Source organism: Lynx canadensis, chromosome C1 (assembly GCF_007474595.2).
Source record: "Lynx canadensis isolate LIC74 chromosome C1, mLynCan4.pri.v2, whole genome shotgun sequence".
In the NCBI taxonomy this organism is placed as follows: Eukaryota; Metazoa; Chordata; class Mammalia; order Carnivora; family Felidae; genus Lynx; species Lynx canadensis.
In genome coordinates, this window is record NC_044310.1 from 78,119,024 (window position 1) to 78,137,561 (window position 18,538).

Genomic DNA, 18,538 nt, shown 5'->3' on the forward strand with positions numbered 1-18,538 from the left:
CTGGGAACCAGCACAAAGGCTATCCTTAAAATGAAAGTTGGTTTCACCTACCTGGCTTATATATTATTTACAGCATCCTATAATCGTGTTTTATTTTTTGGCCAGGTTTGTCCTAAAATAGCTTACATTTCTCTAAGTTCTTCAGGAAGTGGCGGGGGGGGGGGGTGCTCAGTAATTGTTCAGTGACAGACAATTCCTCCTGTCAACTTCTTTCATAAATCATCCATCATTCTCTGATAAATGACAAAAAAAATGCTGAAGAAATCTTTCTTAATAAATTCATTCTTCAAGAGGACCAGGGAAGTTTAAAATCTAATTAAAATAACTATGTTGAAATGTTCCCTTCTTAAAAGTCTCCTTTCTGGGGCTTCTATATCCACAGCTGCCAGTTTCCCTCCCAACTGACCAGTAATTTTGATCTCCTTTGCTGGCACTCTTGTCTTAAAGGTCAGAGTGCCATGAACTTGCTCCTGGACCCCCTTCTCTTTGTCTATGATAATATTAACATTCCAATGACTACCTATTTTAGCCCTAACCTCTTTTTAGAACCTCATATTCACATATCCATAGCGCACTTCACTATTTTCAGTTCATGTTTACAGGAATCTCAACCTTAATATAAACAAAACAGAGTTCTTGATCTTTCTACCCTTCCCAACCTAAGTAAATGGCACCAATCATCCAATTGCAAGCCAAAAATCTCTGGAGTCACTATTTTACCTTAGGTCCCTCCGATAACCCATCAGCAAACTCTCAATCCTAAAATATATCTCTAATACATTCATGTTGCTAACAATTCTATTTCTCCCATGCTTCTGAAGCTACCTTTGCTCTTACCTAGACTATTTTTTTATAAATTTTTTTTTTTTTACATTTATTTACTTTTGGAGACAGCGAGAGACAGAGCATGAACGGGGGAGGGGCAGGAGAGCAGAGGGAGACACCAGAATCAGAAGCAGGCTCCAGGCTCTGAGCCATCAGCCAGAGCCCGACGCGGGGCTCGAATCTCACGGACTGCGAGATCGTGACCTGAGCCGAAGTTGGACGCTCAAACCACTGAGCCACCCAGGTGCCCCTTACCTAGACTATTTTAAACAGCCTGCCATTTTCCTGTTTCTATTCTTGCTCTCCTACAATCAATTCACCATACAGCAGGCGGGGCAAATGAGATCACAGCACTCTTTGCTTAAAACCATCCAAAGGCAGGCACATGGGTGGCTCAGTCGGGTAAGGATGGGACTCTTGGTTTCAGCCAGGTCATGGACCTCACCCTTCATGAGTTCCAGCCCACAATCAGGCTCCGTGCTATCACTGTGGAGCCTGCTGGGATTCTCTCCTTTCCCTCTCCTCTCTCTCTGATCTTCCCTACTTGTACTCTCTCTCTCAAATAAATAAACAAAACAAAACAAAAACATCCAAAGCTGGGGTGCATGGGTGGCTGAGTCAGGTTAAGTGTCCCACTCTTTTTTTTTTAAGTTTATTTATTTATTTTTGAGAGAGAAGAGAGAGCATAAGCAGAGAGGGGCAGAAAGAGGGGGTGGGGGGAGGAGGGAGGGAGGAGAGAGAGAGAGAGAGAGAGGAGAGAAGAGAGAGAGAGAGAATCCCAAGCAGGCTCATGCTATCAGCACAGAGTCCATTGTGGGGCTCGAACCCACGAATCACAGGATCATGATCTGAGCTGAAAACAAGAAACTAGATGCTTAACCAAAGTGAGCCACCCAGGTGCCCCAAGTGTCCAACTCTTGATTTCAGCTCAAGTCATGATCTCATGGTCATGTGATCGAGCCCCAAGTCGGGCTCTGCAACTGAGCACATGGAGCCCGCTTGAGATTCTGTCTCTCCTCCCTCTGCCCCATTCTCTGCTTGCACTTTCTTTCTCTCTCTCGCTCTCTCAAATACAATAACAACAACAACAACACACACAACAACAACACACAAAACATCTAGAGGCTACCCACTGACCCAGAATAAAACACAAACATTTTTCCTGGCTTATAAAGCACTATATAGGATTTTACCTCATCTACCTCTTTAATCTTATCTCCTACCATTCTTACCCATCCTCTACTATACTCCAGCCACATTAGTATGATTTCTCACAAAGTCCATTACATTTCTTCTAAGATCTTTCTGCTATTTTTTTCTCTTCTGCCTGGAATGTTCTTATCACTGATTTTTGTACATCAGGAAGCTTCTTAGCATTCCCATCACAGTTTGTATGTTACCTTATTAGCAAAGCCTTTTGTTGTAATCATTTATTCATTAATTTTTTTTTTTCATGAAGTACCAACTATATGGCAAACACTGTTTCTAGGTGCTGGGGGGAAAGTTTCTCAATTTATTAGTTTATTAATTTATTAGTTTATTAGTTTCTCAATTTATTAGTAATTAGGGAAGTACACATTAAAACCATAATGAGAGGGGCGCCTGGGGTGGCTCAGTCGGTTAAGCACCTGACTCCAGCTCAGGTCATGATCTCATGGTTCATGGGTTCGAGCCCCACATTGAGCTCTGTGCTGACAGCTCAGAGCCTGGAGCCTGCTTCAGATTCTGAAGCACCCCCTCCCACCCCCCGCCCTTCCCCTATTCATGCTCCTGTCTCTGTCAAAAATAAATAAACGGGGCGCCTGGGTGGCGCAGTCGGTTAAGCGTCCGACTTCAGCCAGGTCATGATCTCGCGGATCCGTGAGTTCAAGCCCCGCGTCAGGCTCTGGGCTGATGGCTCGGAGCCTGGAGCCTGTTTCCGACTCTGTGTCTCCCTCTCTCTCTGCCCCTCCCCTGTTCATGCTCTGTCTCTCTCTGTCCCAAAAATAAATAAACGTTGAAAAAAAAAATCTTTTAACAAAAATAAATAAACGTAAAGAAAAACATTAAAAAAAAAAAACCATATGAGAACCTCTTCACAGGCAAAGAATGACTAAAATTAGATAAAGACCAACAGTTCCTACATGTCGATGAGGATGTGGAACAATATGAACTGTCTTCACTGCAGCAATGTTAAAAGATCAAATTGGAAATAATTCAATGTTCACTAACAGAAAAGATAAACTGTATATTTATACAAAGGAAAATTATACAGTGATGAGACTAAACAATCTATAGCTACATTTAAAAATAACAATGGTTGAATTTCACAATTTTAAACAAAAGCAGCAAGACACAGAAGAATATATAAAATTAAAAACTTAAGCTTGTTACCTGGGTACTTTCCTCCATGTTATACTTCTATCAAAAGTTTATAAAGAGTTCCTGTTCTTTAAATTGTTCAATTTTTATGATTATGAACCCATTATATCATAGAAAGTTAAGGATAATAGCTAGTCTATCATAGTTGATCAGACTAGAAGGTTTTCCTTTAGGAACAAACAATGAAAAAATTGTTGCTTGGTCTTACCATAAGGAATAGTTGTGGCTCTCCTAACCAACTGGTCTGTTTTCATTACACATCATTCTGAAATGTTTAAAGTGACATTTCCCCCTTTTTGGTGCTGAGTGCTGAAAACCTTAGAGCCTGGTTTGAGGACCACTTATTAAGAAATATATTGATAATTCTGTGGTATGCATTTTGCATGGGTCTATTCATGGCTCCATATTACACTCCTATAGTTTTCTGTGTCTCACAAAATTGAAGTTTGCTACTCTGCATCATTTACAAATTCACTTCATGATGTGTAGAACAACGCAGGGTATTTACTGATCAACAAAAATGCTTTTGAAGGTTTTTTTCCTTTTTTAAAAAAATATATAGTTTTGTTTTGGTTCTACTTCATTCTAAGTTTAATGCATTGGAGTCAACTGAAAGTCCTGATTCAAGCTTCTGCTACTTACTAGTTATGTGACTGTGGACATGTTATTTAGCCTCTCAGCTATAAAATGGGAATAATGATTTTCACAGGATAATTGTGAAGATTAAATAACCATCCCAAGTATCTACACCTGGTTTATGAACTATTACTAGAAAGGGGGCGCCTAAGTCGGTTAAACATCCAACTTCGGCTCAGGTCATGATCTGGTGGTTTGTGAGTTTGAGCTCGGAGTAGGGCTCTGTGTGGACAGCTAGGAGCCCGGAGCCTGTTTCAGATTCTCTGTCTCCCTCTCTCTCTGCCCCTCCCCTGCTTACGCTCTGTCTCTCTCTCTCTCCCCCCCTCAAAAATAATAAGCATTTAAAAAAAAAAAGAGGAAAACTTGCTCTATGTAGAAAACCTACTAAACAAATATAACTAGAATTACTTTCATGAGATCTTAGGACATAAAGTACATTAAAACTATTATGACATCATAAAAATTCAGCAAAGCTGTTTAACTGAAAAACATTTAACTTTTAAAATAAATGAACTATCTTTAGACTGGGAATAAATTTACCTATTCCTAGAACATCCACAAGAATATATCACCATCAAGAACAAATGAAAATATATAATCTATATTCAAAAACATTCTCAAATCAGCTGCTTAGCATGCATTTTCCTATAAAACACTGTAAATGGTAGCAAGGCTCCAAAGGACCCAGAGAAGCTAGTCAACTGGTAATTTGACTGAGACATAGGATTATACTTCTCAGTATGCCTACACCTAAAATGAGTCCTGAGTATATTTTCTTTGGCTACTAAATGAGAATAATCTTCTACCTTCTTCTAGATCCCTTTCCTGGCATTCAGAAAGTATTCTGTGTCTTTAGTGATCAGTAGCTATGAGAAGACAGACCTATGTTGCAAAAGTACATGGCTTATTCAAATTTCCTAGAAACTACAATTTTGGTTTATATATCTGACTTAAGTGTTCCTGATGCCCAATCTGCCTGATAAATTTCTTTTCATTTTTCAAAACCTTTCAAAGCAGGCTATAGCATATGCCGGTTAAGTGCATGAATGGGCTTAGAGTCGTATACTCTGAACTAACACCCTATTTCTATTACTAATTAGTATATGACCATGGGGAGTTATTTAATACCCCAGAACCTCAGTTTTATTACATGTAAAATGTGAATAATAATGATGCTACTTACTTCATAGGAATGTTGTGAAGATTAAAAGAAATAATGTAAGTATAACATTTAGGAGTGTCTGGCACAATGACTATTAAATGGTAACTACTAAATGCCATATTTTTCGTTATGTATTGCAATTTGTTTATTTGAATACCTATCTCTGTTGTTAGACTGTGAGCCCCTTGAGGGATATGCATTGTTTCAATCTTTAATTAATCTTTAGTTCTAAACCTAGTGCCTAGTAGGAGCTGTGATGACAGACGGATGGGAGGGTAGGAGGTAAGGAAGATGGAATAAGGAACACACCTGAGTTGGGACCCAGGTTCTTTTCTATGTATGTATGTATGTATGTATGTATGCATGCATGTATTTTCTATGTATGTATGAGGACAGGATGTAGGGATAAGGGAGAATTTAACCACGGCTCTTGCCACATCTGGGGCATCAAGGATTTCCACAGTGGTTTCTCTGAGGGTCTTGATAGGGTATAAGAGTCTCCAAATTAAAAAATTTCTATGGGAAGTAGGTAAAACTAAAAGCATAAATTAGGTAGTGATGGTAGAAACTGCAGGGGTTGTGAGTCAGAGAAGGCATTTGGATGGATCACAGTAAACTGCAGGAAGTGAAGATAAATCTCCATTTGCAATGCTAACAAGGAGAGAAAGGGAGCTCTTGCTGCTAGGTCATTTACAGAATTCACTTATTGGATGTATGCAAAATAATGTGTCAGGGAGGAACAACACAGTTAAAATATTGTCATTAATTGAGTTTCTTTAGACTTTTAAATATTGATGACATATCTTCTAATCTAATTCAACTGAGAATACCACCATCATGTGGGATAATTATGAAGGTTAGTAATTATAAATATGAACTGTCTGACACAATTCTTGACCAATAGAGAGTACTCAATAAATAGTAACTACTAATGTTTTTTTACAGATCAACACTATATTCAGTCATAAAAAATAACCCACTTAATCCTCTCTACTATTTCATAGAGCCGACTAAGTTAAGTGATCACAATTGTTATAATAAGTACAGAATTGCTATCCCTTCAGGAAGATCAATCTGCAACATTTCCTTCAACATTTTGAGAAGTATAAAAATCAGCTAAGAAAGTATCAACAGTCACATGTTCAATAATATTAATAATTGAAAGTTAATTTTTATGTTGAAAGCTAAAGATTCTGGCAAATTCTAGCACACAGGCAAAAGTTAAGTTGGAGAGATCAGACTGACTTTCGTTAAGGGCCCCCCCACCCCCCCCCCCCCCGTATTGTGAATGAAAAATCACTAGAATGAAAAAGTGATTCCTTATTTAACCCTCTTGAGAAGCTGGTCCAACAAATAGTAATGTGTATAATAAATGTACTTACAACTGTTATCTTGGTTTAAACTTACACTTGTTTTCATTTATCCGTTCCTTAATTATAAAACTTTGAAACAGGTGAAGGTATTAAAATCTGCTCAGGAAACATAATGAAAATGAACCTCTAACTAAAGATCTATAATGGTTTCACTTTATCTAGGAAATTTGATCTCTTCTAGCTTTGAAGATTCATCATAAGCTGGTTCTATTTAATCTACCCTTATTTCCCACAATTTACCCACATTAATTCTTAATTCTTAAGAGTCTGGCCTCTAAACTCCCAGACCCATGCTCAGTCACTCTCACCTCTGCATTCTTGTGTGGTCCCCACCTACACTGTACTCACCCTCTTCTCTACCATGTTTTCTCACTGGGGCCTTCTTAAGCCCAGGACCTGTGTACTTTGAATAGTATGAGTATACAAAATTAGCATCTCGCCACAAGCTGTTCTAGTTTTTAATTTATACAATGTAGCTCTTTAACAGTAGAAAATTCTACTCTATTGATTTTCTTTCCACGTTTGTGTAAGATGAAAGATTATTTTTCACAGGCCACACATAAAAAATGACATTAAAGTAAAACCTCTTGTGAACAGTTTTTTCCCAGTCCTGATGAGGAGAACAGCATTTTTAGGTAAGGATTATGACATGCAAAATTAATGTTTGCTGGGTGATTTCTAGACTATGCTTGGAAATACAGTCAATCCATATACAGTTTTCTTAATTTACCAACATTAAAGGTTCCTTATCACTCTAAGTCAAAATTATAAGGGGAAGATTGCTTTATTCTAGACAAAATTTCCTTTGAGAAAAACTTTTCAATACAAGGAATAATTCCTACGGTTCTCAAAACAATAAGACTTTCTAGAACATCTTATCTGTAACTTGTTCTTTCACATATAGCTTAGATCAGAACAGATTATAAAAAAGCACACAAACAAATAAGTAAAGATTATTCATAATCCTGAATCCCTCAAATGCTATCATGGTTGCAAATGACAGGAATAACCACTCAAATTTCAGGACAAGTTAAATTAAACCACATCTAAGATTTATCAACTTTGTTAATGTTTTGTTTCTTCATTCAGAATTTACTTAGATTGATTACCTCCAGGAGGTATTACCCAAAACACTCAGACTTTAACTGAAGGATGTAATACCAGGAAAGAGTAATGTCCAAACTTTTTCCTTTGAGGTTTAAATTAATTTAGTGGGCAAAATGAATTTCTTTCTTAACAAATAAGGCTTATATAACCCATTCAAATCTTATCACTGTGAATAAACCTTACTGTACAAATAATTCAAGGTAAGACACAAGCTTCTGTATTCATGTTTAGATAAATAGTTACCATTAGAAAATAATAAAAAACAAGGAAATTGACCTAAAGCCACATTAACAAAAAGTATCTCTCTAATCAAAGCACATTAATTTAAATTACTTAGTAGAGTTCTTAATACTATCTGAAAATTTCATGAGTTAAATTTCACAGATTCAAGGTAGTGCCAGTTTAAAAAGTGTTTAGGTACTAAGAAATCTGTTAACTGATATTAGGCAAGTATCCTTTTTTTGCAATCTCAGTAATACCACCATGAAAGGAGTAAGAAGACAAAAGTAAAAAGACTTCCCTCTATCCACAACGGTAAATAACGCTAATTATTCTATAGATGTAAAGAAAACTTCAATTGAAGTAACTTTGACACCTAGACAAACTATCAAAGGTTTTCAGATTACACTAAAAAAAATATTTGCCATGCAAATATTAATTAAGCATTTTAGATCACCATAAAAAGGCTTAAGGAAAATTAATCCTCAATATTGGAATAGAACAAATTTTGGTAAAAAGAAGACAATTTTCTAAAATATTATTATTTAATTATAATCAGGGATTCACAGAAAATATTTATCAGGAAAAAGTCTGTCATAACCAGTAATACAGTGTTGTTACAATACAGAGGAAGGAAGAAAGAAATATGTGAAGATCAAAATTTTGATCACTTACCTCATGATTCAGCTCTGCTATCTGATCTTTCAGTTCCCTAATATACTGGTTAGAATCAGACTTGTTAAGCTGTCCTTGAAGCTTTCCTTCTTCTTTCTGTTTTATGACAATAAAACAAACCAAAAACAAGAGACAACTTTCACAGCATGTACTCAAATACTTTAAGATATAGGACAGCATAAGGGCATATCCTTTAACCAGCTAAATTCTGAACAAACCTGTTCTCAAACTATCTCTGAAAAGCAATTTATAGTAACTTATACTGATTATTTCTATATAATGCTTAGGGAAGTTGTTTATAACAAATACAACTTATAAAATGTACATTTTGAGAAAACTCTCAGAAACCAACAGTTGAATGGTGTACTAGTGAAAAAATTACCTTAGAATTTCAAAGGCGTTTTCTTACTCTGAGGATAAATGATTTTCTGTCCATACCACAAGAGATTCAATGCTTAGTTGATAAGGCAGTGAGCCTCCCACAGCTACATGGGAATCAGCTTTTGTGTGGCAAACAGAGGAGAAAGAGAAAAAAGAAAAGGTTCTGCAAACCACTCTTAAAAGGCGAAGGGCAGCTCTGAATCTCTTGTTTAATTATCTTAGGAATGTATGGCAGGAGTCCTAGATATAGCTGATTAAAAGGTGCTCGAATCCTAACAGCTAGTTTCAGAGCCATATGTGATCATTTTCCAGGGATATAAATTGGGAAGGGGAGAAGCTGCCTTTTCATATACCATCTGAAAACAAATGTGACTTTTAAGACATAGGGCTTATTAGAGAGTGAAAAATGAGTTTTTTTTAAATTGCCAATTATTTCTAAAAGCCATGTGATGACACTTGAAATGTTAAGAAGCTCTGATCCAGAGACATCTATTAAAACTACTGAGTAACTCTAGATACCAACAAAGTACTAGTTTAGTTTTAACAGTCACCCATCACTTGGTTTCCTTCCATAGAAACAATCACAGTTGTCTTTTATTGTAATTTTCCCATGATATTTTGTACATATGTATTGAAACACATTTGCATACACACACATATTTTTACTAATACTACAGACACTATGAACACTGTTCTATACTTGCTATTATCTCTTAAGAATCCAACTTCAAGATCATTCGTTATCAGTACCTACAGAGAAGATACACATTTCGATTTGAAAGAGCTTTGAAGTTTCTATAAAAGTTATCTTAGTGCTACTTGAATATTTATAGGTTTTTTTTTATTTTTTTTTTTTTTAACGTTTAATTATTTTTGAGACAGAGAGAGACAGAGCATGAACGGGGGAGGGCCAGAGAGAGAGGGAGACACAGAATCGCAAACAGGCTCCAGGCTCTGAGCCATCAGCCCAGAGCCTGACGCGGGGCTCGAACTCACGGACCGCGAGATCGTGACCTGGCTGAAGTCGGACGCTTAACCGACTGCGCCACCCAGGCGCCCCTCAACAAGCTATTCTTATAAGCCCACTCTTTTTGTTTTTTTGTTCTTCTCCTTTTGGTCATCGGTCTTAAAAACCTTTCACTAGAATATGGCCTGCTGAAGCAGTTAACTAATATTTGTATAGATATAAAGAACAACTATTATTCCTAGAGGCTTTAAAACTTTTCTTATATATTTGAACACATGAATATCACATATAATCACCTAAGCAAAGAACTAATTTAGGGGCACCTGGCTAGCTCAACTGGTAGAGCATGTGACTCTTGATCTCGGGGTTGTGAGTTTGAGTCCCACACTGGGTGTGGAGATTACTTAAAAATAAAATCTCAAAAAAAATAACTAATTTAATAATTATATTCCAGGGGCGCCTGGGTGGCGCAGTCGGTTAAGCGTCCGACTTCAGCCAGGTCACGATCTCGCGGTCCGTGAGTTCGAGCCCCGCGTCGGGCTCTGGGCTGACGGCTCAGAGCCTGGAGCCTGTCTCCGATTCTGTGTCTCCCTCTCTCTCTGCCCCTCCCCCGTTCATGCTCTGTCTCTCTCTGTCGCAAAAATAAATAAACGTTGAAAAAAAAAATAAAAAAAAAAAATAATAATTATATTCCAAATGTGCCAGGCTTCATAAACATATTAAACAGACACCTTATGATTTTTAGCCACTAGCCTGTATTTAAGAAAATATATATATATTTTTTAAATTTTAGTTAGAAATACTAGCTTGAGCCAAAGCAATACTGAAAAGGAAGAACAAAGCAGGAGGTATCACAATGCCAGATTTGAAGATACACACTACAAAGCTGTAGTAATCAAAACAGTTTGGTACAGGCAAAAAAAATAGACATACAATTAATGGAACCCCAGAATAGAAACTCCAGAAATAAACCCATTATTATATAGCCATTTAATCTATGACAAAGGAGACAAGGATATACAATGGGGAAAAGACGGTCTCTTCAATAAATGGTGGTGGGAAAACTGTACAGCTACATGCAAAAAAATGAAACTGAACCACTTAAACCACACACACACACACACACACACACACACACACAAAACGTCAAAATGAATTAAAGACCTAAATGGGACACCTGAAACCATAAAAATCCTAGAAGAGGGCACAGACAGTAATTTCTCTGACATTAGTTGTACCAACATTTTTTCTAGATATGTCTTCTAAGGTAAGGGAAACAAAAGCAAACACAAAAGTAAACATAAACTATTGGGGCTACACCAAAATAAAAAGCTTTCTGCACAGCAAAGGAAATCATCAACAAAACAAAAAGGCAAAAACAAAACAAAAAGACAACCTATTGATTGAATGGGAGAAGATAGTTGCATACAATATATCTAATAAGAAAATTTTTCATTCATATATATATATATACATATATATATATATATATATATATATATATATATCTCCAAAATATATAAAGAACTTGTGCAACTCAACACCAAACACCCAAACAATCCAATTAAAAAATGTGGAGAGGACTTGACATTTTTGTAAAGAAGACACAGAAAAGATGTTTAACATTACACATCATCAGGGTAATGCAAATCAAAACCACATAATGTATCACTTCACACCTGTCAGAATGAATGGCTAGAATCAAAAAGACAAGAAATAACAAGTGTTGGCAAGGATGTGGAGTATGAGGAATCCTCATGACCTATTAGTGGGAATGTAAATTTGTACAACCACTGTGGAAAACAGTATGGAGGTTCCTCAAAAAATTAAAAATAGAATAACCATCTGACGGGTGCCAGGGTGACTCAGTCAGTTGAGCGTCCGACCTCGGATCAGGTCATGATCAGGCTGACAGGTTCTCGAGCCCCGCATTGGGCTCTGTGCTGACAGCTTGGAGCCTGGAGCCTGCATTGGATTCTGTGTGTGTCTCTCTCTCCTCCCCTCCCCCATAATGCTCTGTCTCTCTCTCTCTCAAAAAAATATATAAACATTAAAAAAAATTAAAAAAAAAAAAAAGAATAACCATTTGATCCAGTATTTTCACTATCAGGTATTAACCCAAAGAAAACAAAAACACTAATTCAAAAAGATATATGCACCCCTATGTTCATTGCAGCATTATTTACAATAGCCAGGAAGAGCATGACCTAAGTGTCTATCAATAGATGAATGGATAAGGAAGATGTAGTACGTATGTGTGTGTATGTAATGTATGTATACACACACACACACACAAATACATACACACAACAGACTATTACATATCCATAAAAAAGGATGAGACTGTGCCATTTGAGACAACACAGATGGACCTATTATGCTAAGTGAAATGGACCTACTATGCTAAGTCAGGCTGAGAAAGACAACTACCATATGACTCTACACATAAGTGGAATCTTAAAAAAAAAAATAATGAAAAAATGAATGAACATACAAAAACCAGAATCAGACCTGCAAATACAGAGAACAAACTGATGTTGCCAGAAGGGAGGTTTATGGGGTTGGGCAAAAGGTGTGAAGGGGAGAGGGAGATACAGGCTTCCAGTTATGGAATAAGTAAGTCACATGAATAAAAAGCAGATCATAAGGAATATAATCAATGATATTCTAACAGCAATGTCATGGCACAGATGACAGCTACACTTGTGGTGAACACAGAGTAATGTATAAATTTGCCAAATCACTAAGCTGTACATCTGAAACTACTGTAACATTGTGTGTCAATTATACTCAAAGAAGAAATGTTTCACCCGAGCAAGGCAGAACCAAAACAGCAGAGATACTGACTCAGAATCCTAATCAAACCATCTCTGAAGACTTCCCTACTTGTTTTTTCATTTACAGTAAAACTCTGGTTTGCAAGCATAATTTGTTCCGGAAACATGCTCGTAATCCAAAGCATTTGTATATCAAAGCGAATTTCCCTATAAGAAATAATGGAAACTCAGATGATTTGTTCCACAACCCAAAAATGTTCATATAAAAATGATTACAATACTGTAATACAAAATAATAAAAAAAATACAAAACATACGGAAAAATAAATTAACATGCACTTACCTTTGAAAAGCTTTGTGGTTGGTTCACAGAGGGTTATTGTGTAGGATGATTTTCACTATCACTAATGGAATCACTGTTATCTATTGGCTCAATGGAATCTTTTTCTGCATGGGGACCACTGTATATGCTCACACAGATGTTGACTACAGTACAGTATTAATAAACTCTTGCCATATACTGTAAATTATTTAATATAGCTGGCAATAAGGCAGCAGAGGAAAGGGTCTACATCTGTAGGCAGCCTGACCTAGGTATAAAGCAAAGTATTCCTAAGCTTACTCTTGTATGGAAAAGCGAACGACTGTCCATCCATAGGTGCTTTTAAGTGACAAAAATACACTAGTGTCAGTTGTGGGCACCTTCCAACATTCTGAAAAATCACTGATTTCTGCCAAACACTGTGGTCTGAGACTGAGCATCCAAGCATGGGAGACGATCACCCACAATTCCAGAGACAGAGAGAGAGAGAGACCATTGTCTCAGCTGTGATCACGTGGCATTTGACATCATGTACTACTCGTATTGCAAGACATTGCTCATTTATCAAGTTTATCATTTATTAGAAATGTTTGCTCATCTTGTGCAACACTTACAGGACAAATTACTCACAATCCAAGGTTTTACTGTATATGAATGAATGAAGTCCCTTTATTATTTAAACCAGTTTAAATATGGGTTTCTGTCACTTGTAAACAAAGTAATAATAGCTAACATATCTTGAACACTTATCAGACGTTCTCAATTGAGGTTCCCCAAAGGAATTAAGTCCTAATGCCCAAACATCACTGTATGTAATAATTTAACTTTCCTCCTATGCATCTAGAGTGGTACTATGTACCATACTTAGAAGAACTGAGAAAATAGTTACTCAGATTATTTTCTGTAGGATTTAATGCTCTTGTACAATCCTGATGGAGAGGGACTGGGGTGACAATGTGCTAACAACTGTTCTAAGCTCTTTACATGTAATCATCACAACACCTCTGTGTAATAGAAACTATTATTCCTAACTGAGTGAACCAACAATTGCCTAAGAATTACATAAACAGTTGACACATTTTTTCCCCCACAGCACTCTAAACATGAGTTTGCCTGAGGAGGCAAGAATATATGGGAATTTATGCAAAGGATCAAGCAAATTAGCTTTCTTGGATTTGTTTCAAAACTTTACTTGAGTTATTTATTTTAGCCCACACTTATTTCAATGGGAATTGCAATATAAAAAGAAAAAAATTAAGATGAAATGCTAAAGCATACTTTCATTTATGGCCCTAAGCTAATGACTCATCAATTTATAGTTGTCTAATACTGCTTACATGTAATTATGCCTGCATCTGATTTTTATCCACTCCCCATTTTAAATAAAATATTTCAAAAACAGAGAACAAAAGAGTAATATAATAAAGACTAATAAACCCATCACCCAAATTCACTCTGTTTCATGACTACCCCTTCCCATAATTTTCCTTGGTTCTAGACTTACTCCATCTCAGTCCTGTATATTCCCAAAGTAGGAAAGGATTATGTCAAGCATTAGGAATAAGTAGTGAGTCAAGAAGGAAGAAAATAATGTAGAAAAGAGAAAAAAAATATGGAGAGAGAATATTTGCTGACATAAAATAAATAGTCATTATCCTTATAGAAGATATTTTCCAAATCCTGTATGTGACCTGATAAATGGCAGCAGCAGCAGCAACTGATTAAGTAAATATACTTCCAAAGGGGGCTACTTTGGGTATATGTGTTCAGCTGTACTCTTTGATGGCTTTTTAGTCTAATTTTAGCATCATATCATATTAATTACCTTGAAAATAATTGCTGATTAAATGGAAAGTGCAATTGACTACTAGGAAGAAATCCTTATGGATGAGATGGAAAGGCCAGATATTTGTGGTTTAGAATCAGATTTAGAAAAGGTACCTTTAAATCTGGTCCCCAGTGAAGGTAAAGTTCTTGAGGATTTTGGATATCCCATAGCAATAATATCATTCAGGACAAAATAAAATTCTCAGGGCGAATAAAATGACAAAGCCCAAGGTAAGTTCTAATGTTCCAAGACAGAAGTTCAAGAAAGCAAAATACTTTAGGTCTGAAAGGCTGTTGAATGACCACTAACAATAATTAATACCAATTCTTTCCTATAGGGAAACCTGCATGATAAACAGTCTGGCAAGACACAAATCATTAAATGTGTTTTACAAAAGTGACTAAGCGGGGCACCTGGCTGCAACTCTTGATCTTGGTGTCCTGAGTTTGTGTATAGAGAGCATTTAGATTAAAAAAACAAAAACAAAACTAAAAAAAAAAAAAAAAAAAGTGACTGACTCCAAAGATGTTTCCCCCAAAGGTGAGTCTTAGTAAGGTTTAGCCAAAGTTTTGCACCCTGATTTCTTTAGAGGAAAGGCAATATTTAATAAAAAAAATTGGACAGTTGAGAAATGTTACAATAAAGAAATTTAATGTTTGTAACAACAGTTTGTAAGGCATACTGATTAAACTGAGAGCAAAGGAAGGGTATTTAAGCAGCTCTGCACTCTAGAAGTGACCCCCATCCCTGCACACTTGTCACATATTAGTAGCATACCAGTGTGACAGACACACCAGTCGAAAAGCTCTGCCTAAGGTATTCTGATTGAATAGTCTGCTTTAAGCAAATCTAGTTGATATTTCAAAAACTGAAGTGAAGTCAGAGAGGTCCTAAGTGCTATTTAATAAATTAAAATGTATAAATAACTTTTTATCTAAGTCTGTGGTTTTTATGTTCTGCAAATGGGTTCTCATTTAAATGATGAATTGAACCCTCTTAAGGACTCTCTTGAAATCAGGTAACTAAATAACTACACATTTACAGTGCCAAAAAAAAAAAAATCCAGTTAACTATTACATTCTAAAAAGCGGGTAACAATTTAATTTCACTTCTGAGACAATTTATTCAATTATCTAATGTTTAGGATTATTTTTTGCAAAAATTTTTATACCTTTCTATTTTCAAGCAATGTCTACATAGTTCTTTCTGATAAGGTGGGAAAATGTCAGCTACACTAATAAATTTACCAGTAACCTGCATTTTCTTTTGGTCTAGCTGATAACAACAGATTGCCAGTTAAGTGATTTCCTAAGCAAAACTCATTAGGTAAGTAACAAACTTAAAGAGCTCCAACACATCAACAATCTTGGTATTCTATAATTTCACTGAACACACCTTAAATATATAACTTTTTGTCATGCAATAAAAGAAACTTTATATTAAGAGAACATAAAGTAATATTTATAAAAGGTTTACTTAAATGCACTTTTACTCTCAGACCTTTCTTTCAGTAATTATTTTAGCAATTACCATTATGATATCTATAATAATCTAATTCATATTGAGGCCTTAAGCCATAGAGTTCCATGTATAAGTTTCTGAGTCAAAGGTCATTAATAACCTAAAGATATGCATGTTTAAGTAATTAGGGATAGAGTATAACAACTTTAACTTACTCTGAAATGCATCAAAAAATAAGATAGCTAAGGGGCCCCTGAGTGACTCAGGTGGTTAAGTATCCAACTCTTGATTTTGGCTCAGGTCATGATCTCACAGTGGTGAGATCCAGCTCTGCCTGGGGTTCCATGCTAGGCATGGACCTCCTTGAGATTCTCTCTCTCCTTCCTCTGCCCTTTCCCCACTCGCACTCCTGAGCTCTCAGAAAAAAAAAAAAAAAAATAGCTAGAATGGTGGATAGACACATATCTAATAAAGCAACAGATGAAACAAATATCAAAAATATTAATACTAGAATGGAGGTGGTGGGTTTGTGATGTTCTCTGTTGAACTCTTTCAACTTCTGTACGTTTGAAAATTTTCATAGTAAAATACTTGGAAAAGACATCAATAAAAAAAATAATACATGACCTCTCCCTCTAGAAAGCAAGCACTTAGTCTATACTGTAGTTCATTTCTATATGTGAAAAGGTATTTATTTCCCAAGGTTACTTGTACTTCATTTAAAACCTACCTCTTGCTCTAGGATTTGTACTTTCTTCACTTTTTTACTAGAAACTTAAGAAACTGAAAAGTAATATTATACCATAAATTACTTTATTAAAACAATCTAATTTTAGAGCAAGCTGAGTTACAGTTCATCTCTGTAATATTTTCAAGTAGATTTTATGGTTGTTACATCAATATCTATTTTCTCTCCTTTATTATGTAGTGGTCATAGTACAGGAATTATCCCCATCCTTAACCCCATAGGTAGGCTCTGATTGGTAGGTAGGGTTTAAACCAAACAGGATAATCAGATCTGTTTGCATTGTGACTACTTCTGGTCTTGCTCAAACTGTGTGACTCTTAAAACTTTTACCGGAAATTATGGGTTACAGTTTTTTATTCTGCATATTATGAAAGTACATATAAGGCTCATCTGTTAGCCATTTTAACATGATGAAAAAAATCTCCTAAGGATAAAAAATGACAAGCAAAGCAGAGCTTTCAGAATCATGGCTAATGCAACAAGCTGGAGCCCAAATCAAACTTTTCCTTAAGTATATCCTACTTTTGGACTTTTCAGGTACATGAACCAATAAAGCCCCTTTATTATTTAAGCCATACATAAATCCAGAATTGAGTTTTCTGTTACCTTCAATAAAAACATCCTACCTAATAAATATTTTTTAAAAAATATGGCTAGGTATTTTGATAAAATATATACATAAAATTTACCATTTAAAAAATATATGGCTAGGTAAGTGAATATAATAATATAAACAACATAATCTAGGAAATGGTTAAAACAGTGATTGCCAAAGATGATTATTGTTGGGAGTTTTGTAAACACATGGATTAAGAGAATCTATTGCTGACCTAATGAATTCTAAATATCTGGGAATGGGGCTTGAAAATCAGTACACATTGAAAGCTACACCCAGATTTCAAACTATATTACAAAGCTGTAATCATCAAGACAGTATGGTACTGGCACAAGAACAGACACTCAGATCAATGGAACACAACAGAGAACCCACAAATGGACCCACAAACATATGGCCAACTAATCTTTCACAAAGCAGGAAAGAATATCCAATGGAATAAAGACAGTCTCTTCAGCAAGTGGTGCTGGGAAAACTGGACTGTAACACGCAGAAAAATGAACCTGGACAACTTTCTTACACCATATGCAAAAATAAACTCAAAATGGATGAAAGACCTAAATGTAAGACAGGAAGCCATCAAAATCCTCAAGAAGAAAGCAGGCAAAAATCTCTTTGACCTTGGCCGCAGCAACTTCTTACTCAACATGTCTCCGGAGGCAAGGGAAACAAAACCAAAAAAGAACTATTGGGGCCTCATCAAAATAAAAACTTCTGCACAGCGAAGGAAACAATCAGCAAAACTAAAAGGCAACAGACAGAATGGGAGAAGATATTTGCAAACGACATAAAGGTTAGATAAAGGGTTAGTATCCAAAATCTATAAAGAGCTTATCAAACACAACACCCAAAACACATAAAAGAAATGGGCAAAAGACATGAATAGACACTTCTCCAAAGAAGACATCCAGATGGCCAAATGACACATGAAAAAATACTCCACATCACTCATCATCAGGGAAATACAAAGCAAAACCACAATGAGATACCACCTTACACCTGTCAGAATGGCTAACATGAACAACTCAGGCAACAAAAGATATTGGCTAGGATGCGGAGAAAGAGGATCTCTTTTGCACT

The 18,538-nt window shown here is 36.0% G+C and overlaps 1 protein-coding gene across 3 annotated transcripts in view; it reads right to left on the reverse strand.

Annotated features, from left to right (window-relative positions):
* EVI5 (ecotropic viral integration site 5) overlaps positions 1-18,538 on the reverse strand; it is a 237,856-nt gene that overhangs the window by 27,272 nt on the left and 192,046 nt on the right. For all 3 annotated transcript variants that reach the window (XM_030323539.1, XM_030323540.1, XM_032594340.1), the window contains one exon: positions 8,359-8,454. In XM_030323539.1, coding sequence (XP_030179399.1) covers positions 8,359-8,454 — 96 coding nt within the window. The remainder of the gene's footprint in view (positions 1-8,358; positions 8,455-18,538) is intronic.